The sequence below is a fragment of the Lontra canadensis genome, unplaced genomic scaffold (genome assembly GCF_010015895.1).
Source record: "Lontra canadensis isolate GAN:19392208 unplaced genomic scaffold, GSC_riverotter_1.0 scaffold53, whole genome shotgun sequence".
Lineage (NCBI taxonomy): Eukaryota > Metazoa > Chordata > Mammalia > Carnivora > Mustelidae > Lontra > Lontra canadensis.
This window is the reverse complement of record NW_022631047.1, coordinates 11,598,227-11,623,545: the sequence shown is the minus strand read 5'-3', so window position 1 is coordinate 11,623,545 and position 25,319 is coordinate 11,598,227. Positions and strand designations below refer to the sequence as shown.

At 37.1% G+C, this 25,319-nt stretch overlaps 1 protein-coding gene across 2 annotated transcripts in view; it reads right to left on the bottom strand.

The window, feature by feature from the left end:
- Positions 1-10,702: 10,702 nt before the first annotated feature.
- Positions 10,703-25,319, bottom strand: part of CUNH12orf4 (chromosome unknown C12orf4 homolog) — a 40,371-nt gene continuing 25,754 nt past the window's right edge. For both annotated transcript variants that reach the window (XM_032874829.1, XM_032874830.1), the window contains 5 exons: positions 21,467-21,541; positions 16,289-16,491; positions 12,333-12,390; positions 11,686-11,753; positions 10,703-11,080 (listed from right to left, as the gene is read on the bottom strand). In XM_032874829.1, coding sequence (XP_032730720.1) covers positions 10,988-11,080; positions 11,686-11,753; positions 12,333-12,390; positions 16,289-16,491; positions 21,467-21,541 — 497 coding nt within the window. In that variant the 3' untranslated portion in view covers positions 10,703-10,987. The remainder of the gene's footprint in view (positions 11,081-11,685; positions 11,754-12,332; positions 12,391-16,288; positions 16,492-21,466; positions 21,542-25,319) is intronic.

Sequence of the window (25,319 nt, the reverse complement as noted above, 5' to 3'; positions counted from 1 at the left end):
ACATAAAGAAATGGAAAGACATTCCATACTCAGGGATTGGAATGACAAATATTGTTAAAATGTCTATACTATTAAAAAAATCTACACATTTAATACAATCCCTATCAAAATACTGACAGCATTTTTCATAGAACAAACAATCCCAAAATTTGTATGGAACCATACGAGACCCTGAATAGCCAAAGCAACCTTGAAAAAAGAACAGCAAAGCTAGAGGCATCACAATTCTGGGCTTCAAGTTATATTACAAAGCTGTAGTGATCAAAATAGAAACCTATATCAATAGAACAGAATAGAAAACCCAGAAATGAACCCACAACTATATGGTCAACTAATCTTCATCAAAGGAGGCAAGAATATGCAATGGGAAAAAGACAGTTTCTTTAACAAGGGGTGCTAGGAAAACTGGACAGCTACATGCAAAAGAATGAAATGGGACCACTTCCTTATACCATATACAAAAATGAATTCAAAATGGATGAAAGACCTAAATGTGAGACAGGAAACCACTAAAATGTGTTTTTTTCCAACACCATATATTGAAGGTCTATCCTTGCCCCTTTGCCTATTTTTGGCTCTTTGTCATAAATTAATTGATCATATAAGTGTGGGTTTATCTGTGCTCTCTTTTGTTCTATTGATCTAGGTCTGTTTTTATGCCAATACCATACTATTTTGATTATTATAACTAAACTTATTATGGTATCTATTTCACAATATATATGTATATCAAATCATTAAGTTGCAGTGTAATATGTCAATTATATGTCAATAAAACTGATGGAAAAAAAGACAAGAGATAACAAATGCTGGTGAGGATGTGAGGTAAAGGGAACCCTGTCCATGATTGGTGGGAATGTAAACTGGTACAGCCACTATTGGAAAGAGCATGAGGTTCCTCAAAAATTAAAAATAGAACTATCATATGATCCAGCAATCTCACTTCTGGTTATATATCCAAAGGAAATGAAAACAGGAGATTGAAGAGTTATTTGCATTCTCATGTTCATTGCAGCATTATTCACAATAGCCAGGATATGGAAACAACATAAATGTCTGTCAACAGATGAATAAAGAAGATGTATGTGTGTATAAACACACACAAACACCCCTAATTCAGCTATGAGAAAGAAGAAAATCGTGTCAACTTACAACAACATGGCTAGAACTTAAGGGCATTATACTATGTAAAATAAGCTGGACAAAGAAAGACAAATACTGCATGGCATTGCGTATCTGTAGAATCTTAAAAAAATGTTAGACTCTGGGGAGGTGGAGGAAATAGGGAGAGGTTGGTAATAAGGATACAAACTTCCATCTATAAGATGCATAAAATCTATGGCTCTAATGTAAACATGGTGAGTATAGTTGATAACACTGTATTATATAATTGAAATTTGCTAGGAGAGAACTTAAATGTTCTCAGCAAAATAATAATAATTGAATGATCTGATAAGCATATATAATAAACATATCTCAAATGATTAGTCATAGAAAGAATATAAAACATAAGAAAAGAACAAGACACTATGACAAAATACCAGGCAGATTTACAAAGAATTTTTATAAATTAAAATAATGTAGAATTTATGTGGTCCTCAGCTCTGAAGTTAAATGAATTCGAAACAAAGAGTAAGTTATATACAAATTAAGAGAAAGAGTGAACAGATAACAGATAAGAAGTATTGACTTGGAATGCAGCATAGGTGGAAAATAGTAAAGTTTTAGAGATGGAGAAATTCTGATAAAGGAAATGATGTCTTGATTTAACTAAGGTGGTTGTGCCAACAAAAGGACATTGGCAAACATTAAATGGGGACAGTGTGCCATGTGTGATCCATGGCTAAACTCTTAAGATAGAGTTATCAGAAAATCCATAAATAGCTAAATATTTTTGTTGATGACTTGGCCAAATTTCTCTTGGCCTTTTGCTGTTTTATAGGAACAAACCCTATGTTCTCAATTTGAAAGACTCTTCCTTCCTTTGAGGATAATAAGTTTCCTTCTTTCTGAAGTAAAGTAATTTCCTTGAGATGATCTTTTAGAGAGTTCTTCTAGTTGAAACCTCCTTTTTTGACTTAAATGCGTTTATGTAGATGTATGGCTGGAATGATAGTTTAGTTAGGTATAAAACTTTTTGTTGGCAGTTATTTCCTCTGACACGGTTCATTTTCTGGCATCTGTTATTGCTACTGAGAAGACTGCTCTTTTCGAAATTGTAATTCAAAACGCTTTTGCTTGGTTTTTATTAAAAAAGTTAAAATACCATTAAGACTTTTATCTTCATTTTGGGTGTCCTGCAGTTTTACCACGAAGAGCCTGGGTGTAGGTTTATTTTTGCTTTCCTGTTCAGATCTTAGATACATCTTAGAGTGATAAATTATATTAAACTAAAATTTAAAACTGTGAAAAATAAAATATAATAAAAAAGCGATAAGAAAACTATAAACTGCAGAAAAAGATGTACAAGAATAAGTTATAAAGGTTTAATGTTCAGACAATAAAAAGAATGTCTACAAATCAATATAAAAAAGACAACCCAGTAGGGGTGCCTGGGTGGCTCAGTCAGTTAAGCATCTGCCTTTGACTCAGGTCATGATCCCAGGGTCCTGGGATTGAGCCCTGCATCAGGCTTCCTGCTCAGTGGAGAGCCTGCTTCATTCTTTCCCTCTGCTGCTCCCGTGTTTGTGTGCTCTGTCTTTGTCTCTCTCTCTCTGTCAAATAAATAAAATTTAAAAAGAGGACAAGAAAAAGACAACCCAATAGAAAAAATAGAAAGGATCCATACAGACAACTCAAAAAAACAAAAATAAAAACTGACACCAAACATGCTGTGCTATTCATCATCACCAGTAACCACAGAAACATAAAACAAAAGAGCAATGAGATGATATTTCATACTTATCAAAACAGGAAAAATGTACATTTCTGAAAATTTGTGCCTAGTCTATATGAGATATGGAGAAAAGAGGGTGCTCACATACTGAAAATAGAAGGGGAATTTAGTACAACCACTTTGGAGTAATATTTGAAACTATCAATTTGAAGATGTCAAGACTCTGTAATGCAGCAGTTGCATTCAGAGATCTATACCCTGGAGAAACTAGCGTATATGCACAATGATCCTGTGTAAGAATGTGGTTACCGCAGCACAGAACAAAGTGGCACAAGTGTGAAAATAACCTCCCATTGTCCATCAATAGGAGAATGAATAAATAACCTGGGCTTCAAGCATATAATTCAGAGCATTCAAAAATAATATAGCAGCTAAAATTAGTGAACTAGCTCTATGTATGTTAACATGATTAAATCTCAAAAACATGATGTTGAAATTTTAAAAAGCAAGTTGTTGAATGACATGTAGAAAACAAAGCTTCAATATGACACTTTGGCAAATTTCAATACGACACATTTACAGCTACACTGTATAGATATGGCTACACTATATAGCTATGCATTAAAACTATAAATAAACCCATAAGAGTGAAAAACAACATCAAGAAAGTGGTAACTGTTTTCAACTCTTTGAGGAACCTCTATACTGTTTTCCAGAGTGGCTGCACCCGCTTGCATTCCCACCAACAGTGTAGGGGGTAGGATATGTGCTATGATGAGTGCTGTGAATCGTGTAAAACTGGTGAAAGACAGACCTGGACCCCTGAAACAAATAATACATTATATGTTAATGTAAAAAAGAGAGAGTGGTAACTGCTGAGGAGAGAGTGATACATTAAGAGCAAAAAGATTGTCAATTTTTCTCCCCATCCTATGCCCATGCTCTTCACAGTGTGACTTCTGTAACCCTTCTCATCAGCACGGGGAGTCTACTACCTCACTCCTTGAGTAGGGGCTGGCTTCATGACCTGCTTCTTCCACAGACCATGGTGGAAGTGTTAGCATGTCAGCTCTGAGTCTAGAACTCCAGAGTCAGTGCATGATTCCACTCTCTCCTTGCTAACTCTGCGATGGCTATGCGAAAAATTCTGGGCTAGCCTCCTGGAGGAAGAGATCCAGTGAAGGACAGTCCAATTGTCCCAGCTGAGGTCCTTCTATTCCAGCCTACAGCAACCAACACTCAAACATGTGAGAGAGCCTTGTCACATTCATCAGAATTGCTTATCTGACTGACTGAAGTAGGTGTGAAGACCTGCTCATGCATGAGCACAGGTAGAAGAACTACAGAGATGAACCATAGAGTCATGAATAATAAAGGCTTCCTGAACATAAACAATGAATTCTGGAACACTGGAAAGAAATTTAAAAAATAAATAAAATTTAAATAAATAAATACTTCCTGTTTCAGGCACTAAGTTTTACAGTGGTTTGTTATTCTGATAGCCAAGACGGTTTTTTTTTTTAAAGACTTTATTTATTTATTTGACAGAGAGAGAGAGTGAGAGAGAGAGCGAGTGAGCACAGGTATGCAGAGGGAGAGAGAGAAGCAGGCTCTCCACTGAGCAGGGAGCCCGATGTGGGGTTCGATCCCAGGACCCTGGGATCATGACCTGACCCAAAGGCAGTCGCTTAACCGACTGAGCCACCCAGGTGCCCCACCAAGACAATTTTTAAAATAAAGCGTTGTGCTCATTACTCCCAGCCCTTCACTGCCACCACATGCACAATTATACCAAGTCGTCCACTTGTGTCTGAATTCTAATCCTCCACTGGCAGGACTTCTTCCCTATACCTTTGTAGCATTTAATCCTTTGCCAGCACTTAATCCTCTGGCCTCAGTCACCTGTAAGGTAGGAAACTTTTGATCAGCTCACTGACAAGAGAGTCATAAGAGAAGAACCAGGGAAGCGTTCCAGAAGCAAATCCAGAAGCTGTTACAGGGCTAGGAGACTTTCACTTTTATAATTACTTCATACTACTGTTATGTCTAAAATCTAGATTCACCTGATAAAAATGTAATAGTCCTTCCTGCTCCACTCAAATACAGGGTTACTCACGTACCTTGTGACTTCCTCCTGACATTCTAACCTGCCCTGTCCTTTGTTCCTGAAGTTGTTGCTGCCACTGGCACAGGTGGCATTCTGTCTCCCTGCCAGGAGGATTTGTGCTTGACCTACATTGAGGGTAACAAGTGCTCCCAGAGGATACTCAGGCAATGCCAGAGAAAGGCAGGACCAAGCAGCTCTCAAGGGGCTCAACATCCCTCTCAGCCCACTGCATTGCTTATGTTTCTCTTTTACTTCCACAGCACTCTGTGTACACTTTATTCTGCACTGACTGTATACCCTTACTCTATGTGGGCTAATACTGTGAGGTACAGTTTCCCTTCTCAGCTCAATAGGGTTGTAAGCTCCTTGAGGACATGACGTTTTTAAATGACTTCGGATCCCTACTATCTAGTGAAAGGAAGGAAGGAAAGGAGGAGAAAGGTCAGGCAGGAAGGAAGGAAGGAAGGAAGGGGAGACAGGAAGGCATGAAGGAAGGATAATAGCAGCAAATATTTATAGAATGACTATATGCCAGGTAGTGTGCACTTTCTGACTTAATCCTTCTAACTACTCAATGAGGTAGATACTATTATTAATTTTTCCTAGCTTACAGACGAGGAAGCATGCCTAGGAGGGTTAGGTAATGGGCCCAATGTGACAAACCACAGCAAGTCAATCAGGGAAATGGCACTTGAACCTGATTTGTTTAATTCTAGGGACTGTGCTCCCCATCTCTGATGCCGTACTGTCATCCTGAGCAGTTTTGAGTACAGATTTCCTGATAACAAGAAGCTAGGACTTAAGTATAAAGAAAGGAAAAAAAAAGAAGAAGAAGAAGGCTAGCAAGCAGGAGAGAATGAAACAGGGAAGGAGAGACCCACAAATACATTCTCCTCCTGCAGACGTCATAACTAACTTATGACAGCAATTTCTGCTTAATTCCTAAACATCTCCAGAAAGGACCTGTTTGCTTCTCTGCTAATATGTTTCATGTCTTATTCCCCATGTGTGAAAGATATCCACGGGTAGCCCTTGACGTACTCTGGCCTGTGAGAGAAGACACACAGCCTGTTGCTTCCAGTGCTGTGAACACGGAGGAGGAAGTTTTGAGCCATTGCTCCTAGAAGAAATATAAGGCGAGGTTTCTGCAAGCCTCTCACTACATTTTTGTGAATTAATCCATACATAACATTTTAAAATATGTTTCTTTTTAAAGACACCTTATTTAATAAAGATTGTTGACTCACTAACCATGAACTCATGACTGACAGCACTATAACTCACACCTGGACAATGCTTCTCAAACACACACATTTCCTCCATCAGGCACATCACAACCTTCTTGTGCTCGGGGACACTAGATAGCACTTCAGCATCGCACTTGGGGGGCGAACAGCAAAATCACCAACAAAAAGCATAAAGGTGTGAAAACATGACACTAAAGAGACCATGAAAAGGACACTTGTTTATGAGTGCTGAAACCAGAAGGCAGAGCATCACCTTTCTCCTTTCAGCTGGGAAGGTGTGTGTGTCTACTCAAAATTTTTCTCTCGTGAGCGCTGCCAAAGGTCCTCCATTTCATTCTGTGAGTCACTTACAACAGCCACACAACTCGATTTTTTTTTAATAAAAAACCACTGTTTTTGTAAATGATTATGGGCCTTGGTAAATGCCTTTATGGACTATTTTAGAATTCAAATAAATTTGAGCAATAAGTGAAATCACAAATATAGAATCCATGATTAATGAGGATTGACTATATATGGCGTAAAATTCAGCCAAATTTTGGATTTGGATATGTCAGGAAAAGGATAGCTAGAAAGATCTGGATTGTACTGCAATAATTGTAGCTGGTATATTGAACAGGACATCACAAGCCCGTATTATTTCTTCTGTAGGCATTCTCAGGAGGCTACTTATCCCTTCACCTGCTTCACCTGGGATTTCATCTTGGTCAAAGTCAGCATCACAGATCACAGAAACCTTTGCCAAGTCTTCTTACCTTCATCAAATAGTTCCTCAAGTCCCATAGCCTTTGTATATAGCCTTCTAGAGGCTGACTCTTGCTAACCACCCCCTTTGTGTGTGGAAGAAACTCAGTAAACATTTGGCGCTTATGGAATGGGATTCTAGGGCCTATCTGCTACTCATGTCATCCTTATCCCTGCCCTCCCTTTGTAAGGTACTCTCACGTAAGTATTTCTACCTAAAGTTGTGGTTCCCAGCTTGGGGTTCCTGGAATTAGCGGTCCTTGGAGATGTTACTGAGCTATTAAAAAAAACTTTCTGAAAAGAAGGGGCACCTGCAACCCCAATGTTCATAGCAGCAATGTCCACAATAGCCAAACTGTGGGAGGAGCCAAGATGCCCTTCAACAGATGAATGGATAAAGAAGATGTGGTCCATATATATAATGGAATATTACTCAGCCATCAGAATACCCACCATTTGCATTGACATGGATGGAACTGGAGGGGATTCTGCTAAGTGAAGTTAAGCAGAGAAAGACAACTATCATATGTTTCACTCATATGTGGAACATAAGGAATAGTGCAGAGGACCATAGGGGAAGGGAGGGAAAACTGAATGGGAAGAAATCAGAGAGGCAGATGAACCATAAGAGACTCTGGCCTCTGGAAACAAACTGAGGGTTACAGAGGGGAGGGGGTGGGAGACGGGGTAACTGGGTGATAGGTCACATGTTGTGATGAGCACTGGGTGTCATATGCAACAATGAATCATTGAACACTACATCAAAAACTAATGTAGGCTAACTGAACATAATATTAAATAAACTAAAAAAAATCTTTCTGAAATACATTTCATTGGGATGAGATCTTGCAGGGTAAGTAAAATAGCAAGGTTGTTTTTGTGAATTTGCCTGGTATTACACAATAATTCTATGTATTTTATGTGTAAAAACTATGTATGGGAATTGTGCAATGATAATAATACACTATGTATTGTTTGCTAATACTGTCACTCAGCTCCCCAGATATGTCTTTAACAACAACAACAAAAAGATGATTTTTTTTTACTTCAATTGTTTGCTAGGTAAAAGTTTTCAAAATGTTTCAGAGAAATATGGGGAAGATAATGGAAAGGGTCTTTGATGATTAAAGGGTAGAAAAGCCATTCATCTAAATGGTTCTGAATACATGGTACTTCAGGTAAATCAGGTGTTGTAAAACGTTTTTTATTTCATAACTGTGATAATGATTTTCACACTGCTATAACTCCTCCTGAGCAAAACAGTCCAATTTCATCTGAATGAGAGAACGGAGTCACAGAAAAGCAATCATTCTCACCTAGAGACCGAGAAACAGCCAAGACTCTGCTCTCTTAAGTTTTGTTTCTTCTTTTGGCACAGCTCTGCTGAATCTCCTTAGGGCCTCTACATTAGGAACGTTTCTGTGAATTCATCTTTCCTTTGTGGAACATTTTTTCTTCTTGTGAGAATGAGCCAGCATCCAACTGAAGTGGCACAAACGATGTGTAAACTCTGTGCCAGGAAGAGATCTGCCAACTCCCAGGCAAACCGAGCTGTGTTTCTGTTGAAATTCTTTTTCATGCATTTCTTCCATTCCGGCCACAATGCCATGCCAAGAACAGCTGATGCCACACTTCTGATCAATGGCACGGTTATAGCTTTGCTTGGCTTTGTGCTTTGAGGACATAAATTAGGGAAGGGGAGGACAGAGCAATACAGAATGGAGACACCAGGCTCAATGCCCCTGCATGATTTCCAAAGCATGTTTTTAAGGACTTGAGGCCCATATTGTCATCTGTCTTAGGAACACTGTAACTGTTCATGCAACCAGAAAGCTTCATGCTCAGTGGAACACCTCACCAATGTTTGAACTAAGGCCTTATACCCCACTCCCAAATGGCTCTTGTGGTCAGCTTCTCTCAACTCACGGGCCATTTGCCAGTGCCTCCCTTCATTTGATTTCTGTTCCTATCTCTATCTTAGACCTAGAATGCCCCTTCCATTCTCAGCCTGTTGAGATACCTTCTTCACATCACTCACGAAAAGTCCCAAACCACTCCCCTCCATGAAGCCCTCTAGAACACTCCGAAAAAGGTCATGATCTCACCCTTTCTGGTCCAAACACAAAATTCTGGACTTCCTCATCTACTGCTTCACTAAAATCTCCATCACTTGAATACATATAATTAGTGCTTTGAATTATATATTTGCTATTAGCTCAGAGTTTGGTATGTCTTCATATACCATCATAAGCATTTTTCCAATCTTACACTCTGTATATCTCATAATACAGTACCATGTGAAAAAAAAAGGGTACTTAATACCTTTATCTTGATTTCATGGGCCAAACGGTACCTCTAATTGCCCTGGGGTGAAAGCCACTACATTATATAGTGAAAAAGGAAGGAAAGGGCAGCAGCATTTACCAAGTTTCCATGAGTGAACTCTTACTCCTACCCCCTGACCTCTGGCTGTACCCATAGCTATTGGCTGTCTACTTAGTTATAGGACCTCTATGGAAAGATTCTTGGTTCCTCCTTTTGAATGCCTTATATTGATCCAAGGAAACCCACCTCTAATCTGACCTTTCATACTATGATCTAAAGTAGTCTTTGATACTGCTCTCACACACCCCTATTTTCCTCCTCTGTGTACCTTGCTTTGCATTACAATCAGTCTTAAGGACAATAGTGATGCCTGGAAGATAATTTCTCACTGTGAGAGCAGAATACCTACCTTCTTCTTGGTGGGATCACCAGGTTCCCTGGAAAAGCATGTGGAAGGTGTTAGTGTGTAACAGATACAGTCTGGAGTACATGTCCTCCTTAGTGTTGTTACTTGGACAGTCATTTCCTTGCATAGAAAATCAAGACACATTCTGCGTTATGGGGAAGCATTTTGTGTGTGAAAAGAGTTTCTATAAGTTACTATATTTAAGTATTTATATATATTAACGAGAGGGCTTTCTGTTTCTTGGAATCAAGATGTAATACCTCATCAGGATATCAAAGGTCCTCCACTTCATTTCCTTGGTCAGTTACAACATCCATGTAACTTGAATATGATGAAATTATTTCTTTTGTAAATGTCTTTGTTTAATATAGTCACTACTCATAGCAAATGTGTTACAGATGGAGAAATAAGTGATACGCGTCATCTGAGAAAGTAGGAAAGATGACGCAAAAGGGGAGAGGAAACAGAGCACAGAAAGAAATGGGGACATAGTTATCAGCAAGGGAATGTAGGAAGTAGAAGACTGGTTAAGGAAGTTGAGAATGTAGGAAGCGGGATGGAGAAATAAAAATGATCTTTGTTGTCTGTCATGATGTTGATGAGCACTGAAATTCTGCCAGGTGTTGGCTTGGACTAACTTTCCATTGGGCTTGCAAGTGAGCATACTATTTTCCCAGCCCATGAAATGTTATTAATAGACAAGGGCGAGGTCATATAGAGAGGATGAGACAGAGGTAAAGAATCCAAAGTCCTTTCCTGACTTTTTTTCCCTGACTTATAAAACCTTAAAAGAGTTTTTGAAACAGGAGAATTTAAAAGAATAAGCACATTTGTCTCATATGCTTGTGTTTCTACAAAGATTTTCACAAAAAATCCATACTTGCAATGTATATCGCACTGCCTTTAATTTTTGCTTGGCAAATAAGGTAAAGGAAAGATTTTATTTTTATGGTCAATGAACTCTTGCACTTGATATGATTTAAATCTTTTGGAAAAGTCAGATGTCTCCAAGAAAATGCAATGAACAATCTTCCATATCAAGTGTCCAGGTACTAATATTTGCAGACAGGGCATAACAGTAGAAAAAAAAGATTGCTTCCTAAAGAAATGTTAAGAATAAAAGTATGACTAAAAAGCTGATCACTAGACTATACAGTATATGAATTTTTGGAAGGTTTCACAGACATACATCATGATTTGGTTTGTGGCTTGGATTATAAGTTCTCTTTCTGGGCATCTTTTGCTTGACAGAATCCCAGCACAGCTCAAGTTCCTGGAAAGTTGAAGAGGCTTCTTCTGCCAATGTGTCAGTCTCTAAGGGTTTAGTGCTTGGATGTCAGAGTAAGTGTTGATGATACTCGGAAGATCTGGGGGAGCATGTTGCTAAGTTGATAAAACATCTCTTCAGAAATACTCTGTCAGAAGTTAAAAAAAAAAAAAGTTCACATTTGTTAAACCATCATTGATTTTTCAAATTTTAATGTCATTTAAAATATGGAACTAGTCCTAGTTAAGGACAGCCGTATTTGGAAATTCTCTTTCATGACTGAGTTAACCACATGGTTATGGGCAGTGGGTGTTTTCGTTCTGAGAAACTATGTTGTTTCTGTCAAACAGTAAGTTTAATTACCAGAAAAATCCCTAGATAACTCTAGCGTAGTCAGTATCTAAAGTACCACTGATTTTGCTAAGCTCTATATAGAATACAGAATCATTTTCTGCTAATGTCCTTTTATGTGAATTTTTCAAGAACTATAGATCACGAATGTGGGAAAAAAGCAAAAGATGAGTCAAATTTGGTTCTGGGGTTAAATAAAAGATCCCTTGAGTGGAAGATGCTGACATCTTTGACAATAATCTAAATGCCGTTATGGCATCCAAACACTTCTCCCCTTAATAAACAGAAAGCTGTTAGCATTTTGTTATGTTCTACTGAGTTTGGGACAGGGGGCCTAGCTGTATCTGGGAGCAATATTATAGCAGAGATTAAACTGGGGAGAGATCTACTAAGATGACACACCTGTGGTACCAGAAACTGCACTGTCCTGGAAATTCCTCCATCCCATGAAGCCATTTCCATCATGAAACCTAAAACAGAGCAACAGACTTTGCTGAATTGCAGGTTCTGGTCTTCAAACCTACCAGCCCCTTATGGAGATAAACTGAATTTTCACTGTGGGGCTTCAGTCTTGCCTTTCTGGGTAGCCACTCGTGTGTAGGAGAGGCTAGGCCCGAAGAACAGATGAACTTCTGCGATCCTTAACTCTCCATGCCAGAGAGGTTTAACATCATTTTGTCAATGCATTTTCCCTTATGATTTCTCAAGTCCTTTTAGTCTCTACACAGTGAAGCTAAAGCAGGTTATTGAAGGAAAAGTGAAGATGTGGTTCTATTTTTTCTTCTTAAGAAAATAAAAAGGCAAGAGAGAGCAAGGTATAATCAGAGCAAAATGCAAATAACATCCAAATATCCTTGTATTTCAAGAGATTTGTTTCTTTTATGACTGGAAAAAGAGAAGTAAAAAAATATTTGCCTTGTTAAACCACTTTTAACTGGGACACCAGAGGACAGAGGTAATGTTCATATTCTTCTCCTGAGCTGCTCTACTTTCAATAGTTGGGACTAAGAAATACAGGTCATGTTGTTGAAATATAAGATTCTGCTCACCTTTGACACACTTAAACACAAGTTCTGCTCTCCTTAAGCACCATGGTATAGTCATTTCCTAAAAAGAGGACCAAAACAAATCATATGTTTTTAACAGAACTCTGTAAAAAAAAAAAAAAAAATGACCTATAATATTGACCATCTACTTCGTGAACAGATTTGAGCACCTATTTGCTAACTTTAGGTGGATTTCTTCTGGTCTTTAGGTATAATTTGTTGTAACTGTTAGACTACATTTGTGGAATACAAACCAATTTAATTATCCTACTAATTATAATTAAAAAAATAAACATACCCTTACAACTTTCTAGATAATTAATTCTAAAGACAAAGTGACATAGGAACTCCAAATATTCTCAATTTTAGCATGAATAATTCCGTTACTTGGATAATATTGGAACAATGCATTAAAATGCTTTTATTGTATAACATGTTATTACAAAAGTGACAGAAATACACAAACATCCCATCCCGGTCACCTACCAAACCGAATGCATTCATTTTTCTACATTCCTTTCTAATCTCTGATCAAATGCATACATGAGTGCTACTGCCAGACTAGAACTGGAATTTATTTTCTATAGTTATGATCCGTGATTATACCATTTTAAATTCTACTTCTTTTCATTATCACCAGAATTACTTTCCCATGTTGCAAGTCTTCAAAACTATAATGTACATTTATTATTTCATTAGAGTGGTTCTCAATCTTTTTGGGTCTTAGGATCTTTTACACTCTTTTTTTTTTTTAAATATTTTTATTTATTTTACAGAGAGAACGAGAGGGAGCATGAGCACGGGCAGAGGGAGTCTTCCCCGAGAAGCAGGGACCCCGAGGTGGGAGATCTTTTACCCTCTTAAAAATCAATGAGGACACCAATGAGCTTTTGCCTATGTGGATTTTATCTCTTGGTAGTTATTACATTAGAAATTAAAACAGAAAAATGCAAAAAATACTAATAATGAAGTAGCAGAAAGAGAAATTAAAGAATCAATTCCATTTACAATGGCACCAAAACCCATAAAATACATAGGAATAAACGTAACCAAAGATTTATTTTCTGAGTTTATACACCCATGGGAGAAACTGAAAGACTATTCTTTACTCTCAAGTATATGTCTCTGAGGGACCTGACATACTCCTATTAATCAGTTTCTTAGTTATTATCTCAGGGTGAGGAACAATCTGGCTTTCTGATTTTTCACATGCAGAAACAATGGGTTAAGTAAACCACTTTGGGAAACTATTTGGTTGTAAATACAGAAGCTGAACATACACATACCGTGACACCGAACAATTCCATCCCTAAGTATATACCTAATAGAAATGCCAAAATCTACCTACTAGAATGTTCATAGCAACATAAGTCATAATAATCAAAACCTAGAAACTACCCAAATGTCCCTAAATAGTAGAATGCATTGCTAATTGTGGTCCTGTCACACAGCAGAGTAATATAGAATAATATGAACAACCATAGACAATGATGTGGGTAAATTTTACAAACATAATTATGGAGTGGAAGAAGCCAGATACAGGAGTACATACCATAGGATTCTACTTATATAAACCACAAAAACAAGCCTAAGCAATCCATGCTTTTCAAAATGGAAAAAAAAGAATTGGTTACCCTCATGGAGAGAGTGTGGTTTATGAGACTGGAAGGGTTAGGGTTCTTCTGGGGTGGTGGTAGTGTTCTGTTTTATGATCTAGGTATTGGTTACAGGGGTGTTACGTTTGTGAAAATTTGAGCTATATACTTCGGTATACTTTTCTATATGTGTATTCTACTCTAATAAAAATTTAAAAACAAATAACATCTTCATCAACCACAATTATAATAACTCAAAGCTCTAAGTTCCAAATTGTTGAACAAGTTAACAGTAAAAAATAAAAGGGAATCAGGAACGTGGGATTCTTGACTTGCAGGTTCATTCTACACCCATCAGGTTAGATTGGCTCCGGTATGACAGTATCTTAGATCACAAATATCTATAGGGATAACCTGGTGATTATCAGGATGTCTCTCTTCTTGCCGATAGATTATTCTTTCCTTACCGTCTTTTTTTTTTTTCCTTAGAACTGCAATTAATTTCTACAGCTCTAAATACCACAGACACTATGGTCATTACTGTGCACACACTAAAATGTGGTAACCGAGTGTCTAGAAATTCTGTTTGTTAGAGAAAGTAAACAACACCTGAAAATGCTTTGGGACCCTTGCATGAAAACTAAAACAAAGATTAACTCTGTATCCTGTGCAGTGTTGTCTGAATTTGTAGAATAAACTTCTTGACCTGAATGGGTGTTTAAATACAACAAATGGGAGGATGGTGGCTCAATATACTTTTGTGAATTAAAATGGACACTTTGGAAACAAACTTAATGTCCTGCAGCTGGCTGTCCCAATTTAAAACATGTAACTTTTGTAACATTGTGGGAGAGGGAATGCTAGTAGTATCAGATGTCTGGAAGTAAATCCAAACTTAGTGACTTTTGGAAATACTGTTTTTGAGGTTGTTTCCCACCTACATAAAACCATTTTTATAAACTGGTTAACCAGGAGTCCAGCTGCAGGAATGTTCGGATGTTTCCTTGCGGCTGGAATTCATCACAAACTTTCTTTGTTATTCTCCAAAGACTTTTATAGATGGACTAGTTAGTGATGATAACCGTGGCTAAACATGCCTTGGTGGAACTAAAACTTTATAAAGCTACAGTTGAAAAAACCCCAAACAAACCATGTGTGTTCATCTCTCCTGATACCATATTAGGTATGACTTAGGCTACATAAGTGAATGGTGACAGATTAGGCAGTCTGATGCAGCTTTCATAGGATGGAGCCAGAATTCTCTTAATTGAAACAATATGTCTGATGAAAATACAAATGGGATGTAAGTGGTAAATCATTTAAATCCACCTCGTCTTACCTGGAATTGATTTTGTGTGTGTGTTTACATAGGGTACTGCATTTAAGATGAATGAATTGAAATGTTTTGCTCTAAAAAGTAGCATTTATACATCTTTTATTTTGGGAAATAAGTTTTAATAATCAATGGACAGGCTTCCTTCCTGACATTCACAATGCGCACCGAGCCATTTTATTAAAAAAAAAAAAAAAAAAAAGAAAAGAAAAAAAGCCACCTCTGAACCAGAGGGTCCCAGGTTGCTGATACGGGTCCTTCATCACCAGACTGACCACTAGCTCTCCCAAAAGCACTTGCCTGCACCCACTGTTTTGAGGCTACTTTGTTTCTCCAAATTACTTGAAGTTGAGTTTTGGTCTTTGCATTATTTCTTCAGCTTATCCTCTCTAACCAGTTTTTATGTGGATGAGAAGGAAAACAAGAGAAAGCAAACAGTCATGGGAAGACTTTTTTCCGAAATATAAAACAAAGCACAGTACGTAATAAAATGAATCAATGATTATGCCATATTTTAACTGTGGAAGCCAACAACTGTATTATCCAAAATGCATCCTCGAGCAGCCTTGAGAGAATGTTAAAATGAGGCCCATTTCTTCCTGTTATCTAGCACCTTCTCTGCTGCCTATTAGTGCATACTCAGAGAATGCAAACTAATTTTAATGTTAGTGTAGGCCAAATATAAAGGTGGAGGTAATTCTAATGCTACTTAAGACAAAAACAGAGGAAGAGGGAGAGAAGGGGGAGGAGTAGGGCCATATGTCTTATCCAAAGCTTAAGCTAATTTTGATTTTCTAGTCTACTTACTATATAGGTTAAGGCTATAATTCTCTGGACATAAATTGTTAAGGATTATTACTGTTTTGTATCATATGTCACTCAGTGCTATTAACCATATAGGGGATACAAAGGTCCATTGGATTATTTTTAAAAAGTGCTTTTAAAATGTAAAGTAGATTATTATTATTATTACGCAATGTTGATGGTTAACATATTTATAAAATTATGGTATTATTCTTCTACCTGCTTACCTCTGACATATCATGCACCAGCAAGAGAGGTATGCTTATTGTTGTGATGTCATGGGTACAGCAAACCTTGAGGATATTTCGAAGTCCCATAATGGCAGGATCTCGAGCAGTAATGTTTCCCGACTTCACATTGTCATCCACACAAAGGTGGAAAGCAACATGTATTTCTGAGAGATTAGAATGCCGTGTAATGTAAAATTCTCCTGGGAACACCAAATAAAAGTATGATTTTCAAATGAATAAATCTCATTCATCAGTGGGCTTTATAAGGAACTATATGGCAGTCAATGAGCTGAACTAGGAGAGGTGTATCAGGAATCTATGTTGGGCTCAGGAAGCAAATACAGCCACTGCTCCTTCATTCTTGGAGAGGTGATGAAAAAAAGAGACAATAGCCAATTTTGCATTAGGTTCACAAATTGGCCTGAAGTGACCACTAAGTAGTAAGCAAACCAAATGAGTATTTATCTCTATTTTTACGTAAATGCTCAAAATGTCTTACTTGACTCAAAGTGAGCATGTAAAAACAGGTTGCTTGATAACCTCTCTTCCTTACACCCTAAATCAGCATTCTCCATCTCAATTCATGGATCTAATCTCCCTTCAGTTAGTTAACTGGCACAGGACAGAAACACAGAAGTTGCCCTTAATTACCTTCTTTATCTCGGTATCTCTTCCCTAATCCACAGTACAGTGCACCATCAACTACTTTCAATAATATCTCCAACAAGTATCTCAAACCTGAGGCACTCCATTTTTATTGCTATTACCCTAGCTCATACTCTTACCCTAGTACATGCCACCATCATCGCTCACCTAGGGTTTTGTCAAAGCGTCTTCACCTCTCTGCTCTCATCTTTCCTACCTACAAACCATTTCCACATTTGCAGCCCAAACAATTTCATTATAAATCAGATTATATCATTCATCTACTTAACATTGTCCAGCAGGCTCACACTTTTTCCAGAAGACAATCCAAGCTCTTTACTGTGGTTCCCATGGTCTATATGACCGGGATACTGCCTATGTATCTGTCTGCCCTCTTGTCTCACCGTCTCCTCTGACGCAGCCACACAGGTTTTTGTAAAGTTCTTCAAACACGTAGAGCTTATTCCCAAATCAGGGCTGCCTTGACCAAGTTTTTTCCCCAAGATTCTTATATGTCTGACTTCTTTTCACCAGTGATGTCTCAGATCAAAGAGTACCTTCTCAGAGAGCTCTTTCTTGATTCTCCCATCTGATATAGGACACCCCTTATTTTTTCTCCACATTGTTCTATTTTCTTCTCAGCACTGAAATTCTTCATTTGAGATTATTTTATTAAGAAAATTTATTTAAATTCAATTTAATTAATACATAGTGTATTACTAGTTTCAGAGGTAGAACTCAGTGATTCATCAGTTGCATACAACACCCAGTGCTCATTACTTCAAGTGCCCTCCTTAGTGCTATCACCCAGTTATCCCAACCCCTATCCATGTCCCCTCCAGCAACCCTCAGTTGGTTCCTTAAGTTACAACTCTCTTATGGCTTGCCTCCTTCTCTGTTTTTCTCTTATTTTTTCCTTCTCTTTCCCTATGTTCATTTCTTTTGTTTCTTAAATTCCACATGAGTGAAGTCATATGGTATTTGTCTTTCTCTGATTTATTCCACTTAGTATAATACCCTCTAGTTCCATCCATGTCATTGCAAAGGGCAATATCGCACTCTTTTTGATGGCTAAGTAATATTTTATATATGTGTGTGTGTGTGTGTGTGTGTGCGCGCATGCATGCACATACACACACATACATACATACCTCTCTTATCTATTCATCTGTCGACAGACATCTGGGATCTTTCCATAGTTTGGCTATTGTGGACATTGCTGCTATAAACACTGGGGTGCACATGCCCCTTTGGATCACTATGTTTGTACCTTTTGGGTAAATATCTAGTAATGCAATTTCTGGGTTGTAGGGTAGCTCCATTTTTAACTTTTTGAGGAACCTCCATACTGTTTTCCAGAGTGGCTGCACCAGTTTGCATTCCCAACTGTAGGAGGGTTCCCCTTTCTCTGCATCCTCACCAACATCTGCTGTTTCCTGACTTGTTAATTTTAGCCATTTTGACCAGCATGAGGTGGTATCTCATTGTGGTTTTGATTTGCATTTCCCTGACTCTGAGTGATGTTGAGCATTTCTTCATGTGTCTATTGGCCATTTGTATGTCTTCTTTGGAGAAATGTTTGTTCATGCCTTCTGCCCATTTCTTGACTGGATTTTTTGTTTTTTTGAGTTTTGAGTTTGATAAATTCTTTACAGATTTTGCATACCAGCTCTTTATCTGATAAGATATTTGCAAATCTCTTCTCCCATTCCTATGGTTGCCTTTCAGTTTTGTTGACTGTTTGCTCTGCTGTGCAAAAGCTTTTTTTTTAAATCAAAGAGACCATTGTTTCTGCTCAATGACTACAGGGATTTTGTCTATCTTGTATTATGTTTTATCTCCAACACACAGAACAGTGCCTGCTATATAGAAGGTACTTAGTATTTGTTGAATGACTGGATGAACAAATGTTTATAGACAAGGCTTAAAATCAATGCTTCCTATAATTGCTCCATTTTCTATGTAGCCACACTAGTCAACGGCCTTTATATTCTACAGTTTCTCTCAATATAAATATGTAAAATATACAAGCTTATAAAGACTATGTTTTTATAAGCATACATGCCTCCCTGGAAATTCTGATATGAAAATTCTAGGAAAGCTTTGCTCTTCTAAGAACTATACTTCCATCACTAACCCCTGTCCTCACAAATTCTACTTCCCCTTGCTTCAAAGTCATTATTGTAGGATTTTACTTATATTGACTTATAAAACTCATAGTATGCTTAAAAGTATTAGACATACATTAGCACAATGTCTACTCATCCGTAGTTACCAGTGTTTGTAAGCTGTACCCATGGATGCCACTGACAGGCCCCATGCAAAGGCCTTTTTTTTTTCTTTTGACTTAAGATAAAAGACTAGATAAGCAGAAAAAGAAATTATAGTAACAGAGACATCAAAATAAACTACACAAAAACAAAAAAAAAAAAAAAAAAAAAAGGAAAAGGAAAATTGGTGGAAGAGTACAGTTACAATTTCCCAGGAAGGCAATAAAAGGTGCAGACCGCCTATCAGAAACTTGGCAGACCGTACGAGACAGTATCATTCTGGGCCCAATGAAGTACATTACTACCTCAGCTCCAACTGATCATTTCGATGAGGGGAGTGGCAGCATTAAATATGGGCTATGGTCCAGTGGTGAGGCAGATGACTTAGTGAACAAGTCAGGTGCTCCTAATCCCCAAACTGGCACTGCTTCATTTGACCTTACATGACTTGTCTCTTGGCCTCGTTTTACCCAGTAGTGAAATGGGGGTTATGAGCTAGCAGTGGTCATCAAAATAATATGATATAGCAGAAGAAGGACTAGATTGGGTATTGAGAAAGTCTGGTCACTATGCACTTATTGGCTGAGTGATCTTGGGCAAATCAATCTGACTTATAGATTTTCTGTACTTCGTGTAAAAAATGGGAAAAATAATGCCTGACTGCTTTCCTTACTAAGTTGTTGTGAGAATTAGATGATATAAGCCATAAATACTTAATGAAATATATAAACATACAAATATATAAATATACAAATATATAAATAAAACTTTTGTTTTCTAGCTTGAAAACTGAAAAGCATTTGTGATTTGGATCTTTCTTTATCTCTGGTAAACCTTCTTGCTGTTGGACAAATGGAAATTCAGATGCTGTCAGTGTATCTAATCCAATAGTTAGGTACTCGTTTTCTAATGCTCACTATGACATATCCTCCTGATTTAGTGGTTGTGATACTAACCTATAGGCTCTTCCCAAAAAGGAGCAAGGAAGGAAATAAATATAGCAAGAAAGAGGTAAGCTGCAAAAAACCCACACATCAGTACCTCCGGAATAGGTAAGGAGATTGGCACATTTTAAGAAAGCCACAAAATATGGATGATTTAAATTATGGATCTGTGCAGAGAAATACAATAAATCCTGTCTCAATGAAGGTATTTTTAGATAGAGAGGAGGACAGTTTCCTGTTCCACAAAGTGGAGGAAACAGCATGTGGTGATGCAATCCTGCCTCTAACATTACCCACGAAGGTAGGATCTCTGAAGGTGGGAGGGAGTTCGGAAGCTGATGACCACAAGCTAAATGACTGGGACTGCCAAGATGGATACCAGAAAGCGATATGCCATTTGCTTACATTAAATGGAATGTGACCTACATGTAGAAAATCTGGGGTAGAAACAGTGAAGGAACAACCTAGTTATTTAGGGAAATGCAAACTTTACTAGTTAGCTTAAAAGACTTTATGCTTGTGAAGAGATATGCCTTCCTTGCTACATACTCTGTCATCCAAACACTACAAGGGTCACCACAGTGAATTCAGTCTGGAAGAGGATCAAGAGCTTGAATTTCCAGCTGATATATAATCTATCCAAAACAACAAAGGAAACTAAAGAAATGGGAAATAGGAACCGTTATGGGGAGGTGGAAGTAAGAAAGATTGTAAATTATATGACCCACATTTTTTCTACAAGTTCAACTGTTTCCGTCTCTAGTATTGTTTATATTTCACAGTAAAAATGACTTCTCGGGGCGCCTGGGTGGCTCAGTGGGTTAATGCCTCTGCCTTCGGCTCAGGTCATGATCTCAAGGTCCTGAGATCGAGCCCCACATCGGGCTCTCTGCTCGGCGGGGAGCCTGCTTCCCCCCTCTCTCTCTGCCTGCCTCTGCCTACTTGTGATTTCTGTCAAATAAATAAAAAATAAATCTTAAAAAAAAAAATAAATAAAAATGACTTCTCGCTTCATTTAAGAAACTAAGAAACAATGTATAACAGTAGAAATTTAAAATAGCAAATGCTATCAAATTTATGCAATTGTCTGAACAATATTTATTGTATGGATCTAGAAAGTCAGAATTAGAATAAGAATAAAGATTTAAATTGCAGAACATCCGCGAAAGTACATTCTGTCGATACAATGTTGTTTCAAAGTGATACACTGACAAACTTCTTATAACGTATACACCATAAAAACTTCTATTTCAAATCTCTGATCTCCATGGACGTGATTATAAGAAAACTGCAATTTCAAATAAAATACTACTTACCAGGTAAAATATTTAAATAGTTTCTGTCAGCATTTTTAGCCTTATCGTCAATTCCTCCATTTCGGTTTCCAGAATCTACTCATGAGATAATGCAACATGAAAGAACATAACAACATATGAAAGCACATTAATTCTAAGGCTCCCCAAAAAATCACAGTAACAGCAAAAGTTTGCTAAGGCTAGTTAGGTGCCAGGCATTCCGATACATATTTTACATGTATCATCTCATTTAATTCTCACAAAACTCCTAAAACGCAACCTCATGATGTAGGTACTGTTACTATCTTCATTGTAAATATGAGAGAACGGAGGGTTAGACAGGTTAAGTACCTTAACCAAGGATGCACAGTAAATGGCAGAACCAGGTCTTGAACTCACATATCCAGATTCCAAACACTATGGTCTTAACCGCATTCCACCTGCCACTATCCTATTTTTCACCTAGGAGGTTCAGGGCACTAAATTAACTACACATAAAAAAAACTTTGTTAGATAGTTGTAGTGTGGTCATCTTTATTTTTAGATTCTGAGTCACTGTTGGTGATATAACTTGTTCAGGACTACAAGCAAATGGTTAGTAGTACCAGGAATCACTTGATATTCAGCCCATTCTGAAATCTGTCATTTCTTATCTGTCCCCATATGCAATTTATTTCAAACAGATACGTGAGACTTTGTTTCAATTGGGAAATTTTTGTTTTAGATAGTCAATAGTTGTTCTTTCTTTCTAGAAGGGATGATATTATTTGGAAGGATAAATATTGTTAAAATAAGACAAACACAACTGACCATGCATTATACTTGGACACAAATTATTTTATGTACGTATGTGTATTTTTAATAGACTTCCTAGAAGATTCAGATGTATCTTCTACCAAAACTCAAAAATGCAGAATGAATGTTAGTATTCAAAGCAGCTATCTTTAAGAGGGTGTATATGTATTCCAATTAAATACACAACTATTTGGAATGGCTGTTACCATCAGAGTATCACTTGAAAACAGCCAGACTTCAAATGGGTAAACTGAAAATACCAAGGGCAATTATGCTTTCAAAAATGTTCTGAATGAAAGTAACTTAATATTTTTACTTAGTGACTACTTTGAATAATTGACTATATCATTGTACCTTATAAATGCAAATATTTTATCAACAGGGGGAGAGAGAGGCAGAGAGAGGAGACTCTGTGTTGCCAGAATCTGTATTTACTGTAATAGTCTATCTCTCATACAGTGTGATGTAACTGACAGGCTTTGAATAAATGTATGATCATAACACAGAAAACAAAAGAAATGATAAATAAGGGCTCTAGTGATTTTGTTCATATGGGGTATGAACAAACAGAATCCCTACTAAGTGAATAAGAGATAAGAGGTCATTGTCTATTCCCCTCCCCATGTTTTAATGGTAATACCTTGTAATATTAAGAAAATGACTATTTTTCATTTTTTAAAAATTTTATATAACATGTACACAGAAACAAAACTGCATTTGGCTTATTATCATGGATTGTAGAAATAGAAAGATCCTAATATAATGAACACAGTAAGGAAAACAATGGAATGCCTTAGAATAAACAGGTACTTGAGTATCAGGATGTAAACATGGAAAACAAATACGTGGGTGTACACGGAAGAGGAAAAGACGGAGAAAGTATTTTCACAGAGTTCTTCTATGACGACATGTGGGTTCCTTTCAGAAAGTTGTCTTTTATAGACCTGCTTGTTTCACTGACTCACTTAAACCACAAAATAGTTGCTTGAACAAGAACAAAATAATACCATGATTTACACACATTGCCTTAACTGTATGTGGTTTGAAAACTTCCTGTCATTTGCTGCACTTTCTATCTCTCATAAATATACTTAGAATCCTCCTCCTTCTCCCACACCTGTCATGATTTCAATCTCCATGCTTTTAGTCCCTACTAAGAATAATATTAAGATGTTTCTGATTACATCACTGCTAGTTTGAATGAGATGGAGGAAGAAGATGATAGAAGAGTAAAAGGACACACTGGAATTTTCTGAAAGGTCCTTTGTTCGGATACATTTCTGTATGATTTCCTAATACAGCCTGGCTCTGTCATATGTGACACACAGTGCCACAGCAAAGCCACAGTCCCTAGAGTGGAATACAGACTAGCGGTGTTGCTATGGAGAGCCACTGCGAACACTATCAACATTAGCAATGTATGCGCCCTTTAACCCAGTAAGGTCTCTTTAGGAGTCGCTGCCTACAGAGATGCTCACATGTGCACAATGATGTACGCATAAGGTGGTTTATGTATTTATTACTACTTATAATAGCAAAAATGCTGGGACAGATTAAATGTCTACCATGGAACTGATTAAAAACAGGATGCCTTGCAAGGGACTACTATGTGACAGTGGGAAGGTAGTAAGGATGTTTTTTATGCACTGATATGCTATGATGGCCAAGATAAATATTCAGTAAAAAAAAAAAAAAAAAAGCAAAGTATGGAAAAGTGTGCAGAGAAAGATGCCACTTGTGTAAAAAGGAAAAATATATACACACACACACATACACGCATGGATACACAGATTAGCATAGGTCTGGACGTCACAAGGCAGGCTTGGCTGACTCTGGGAAGGGCACTGAATGGCTGGTGGACAATTATGAAGACTTTCACTATATGCTCTTTGTACAGTTTAAATTGTGAATCTTGAGATTGTTTTACCTATTTAGGAAATAATTAAAAAATAAAACAAGTTTCTAAAAGTCTCTTGAATATAGAAACCATAGTGAATGCTAATCAAAGTAAGTCTAGTAATGCTACCTTTTAGCATTAGGAAAAAGGGAGAAATTCTACAATTTCTACTGGGAGAAGAACAAAGACAGCAAGCAAAGATAAAGCAATTATCTCTTAGCTTACTACAGAACACAACATATGAACCAAAAGTACTATGATGGTTTCTTTTAAACACTGAAGTCGCAAAACAAACCAACAAAAGAGACATCCGACTACCAGAAGCAGATTTAAAAGTCTGAGCAGCCTTACTTTAATAACTTGCCATATTTTATTTTTGGGGGAAGACATCAAGTTTTTGAAAAAAAATAAAATAAAATACTGAGTATGCATTAAAGCCAAATAAGAACATCTACTGCAATTTTATGCCTGTGTAATATGAGATGTCTGAAAAACAAGAAACACACAGCTTACATTTATTTTTGAATGGATATTACCCTTAGAGTTAGATCTTAATTAAACAAACTTACAGTGTCAATTTAATTTATAAAGAAACTGCTTTTTAAACTTATATTTTTCAATTAAAAAATATAATTATTCTATAATTTGAGCCAAAATTCTTTCCTTTACCCATATCTTCCCTTAAGTCTATCAATAAATAGAAATCTTCTACAGAGCAATGCCGTGAACATTTTCTATAGCTTTAAAAATAACATTCCAGCAAATTTCTCAAATAGAAAGGATGTTTATATTGTGGATAAACAATAAAAAAAAAAAAGCAGGACATAGTTCTGGACATAGTAATTTTTCAAAAGAACAATCAAAAACAAGTCTTATAATTGACTTCCTGCTACCTAAGAAGGATCAAAGATGGAACATATAATAAGTATATATTTTGTGCTAACATTTACTCTATCACTTCAATGCCCTTCGAGGTAGCAATTATGTCCGCTTTAAAGATATAGAACTTGGATCAAAAGACCACCAATTTTCCACTGAGTACTTCAAGTTTAACTACAGAATTTAAATTTTTTTTTAAAGATTTTATTTATTCATTTGACAGAGAGAGATTCCAAGTAGGCAGAGAGGCAGGCAGAGAAGGAGAGAGGAAGAAGCAGGCTCCCCGCTGAGCAGAGAGCCTGA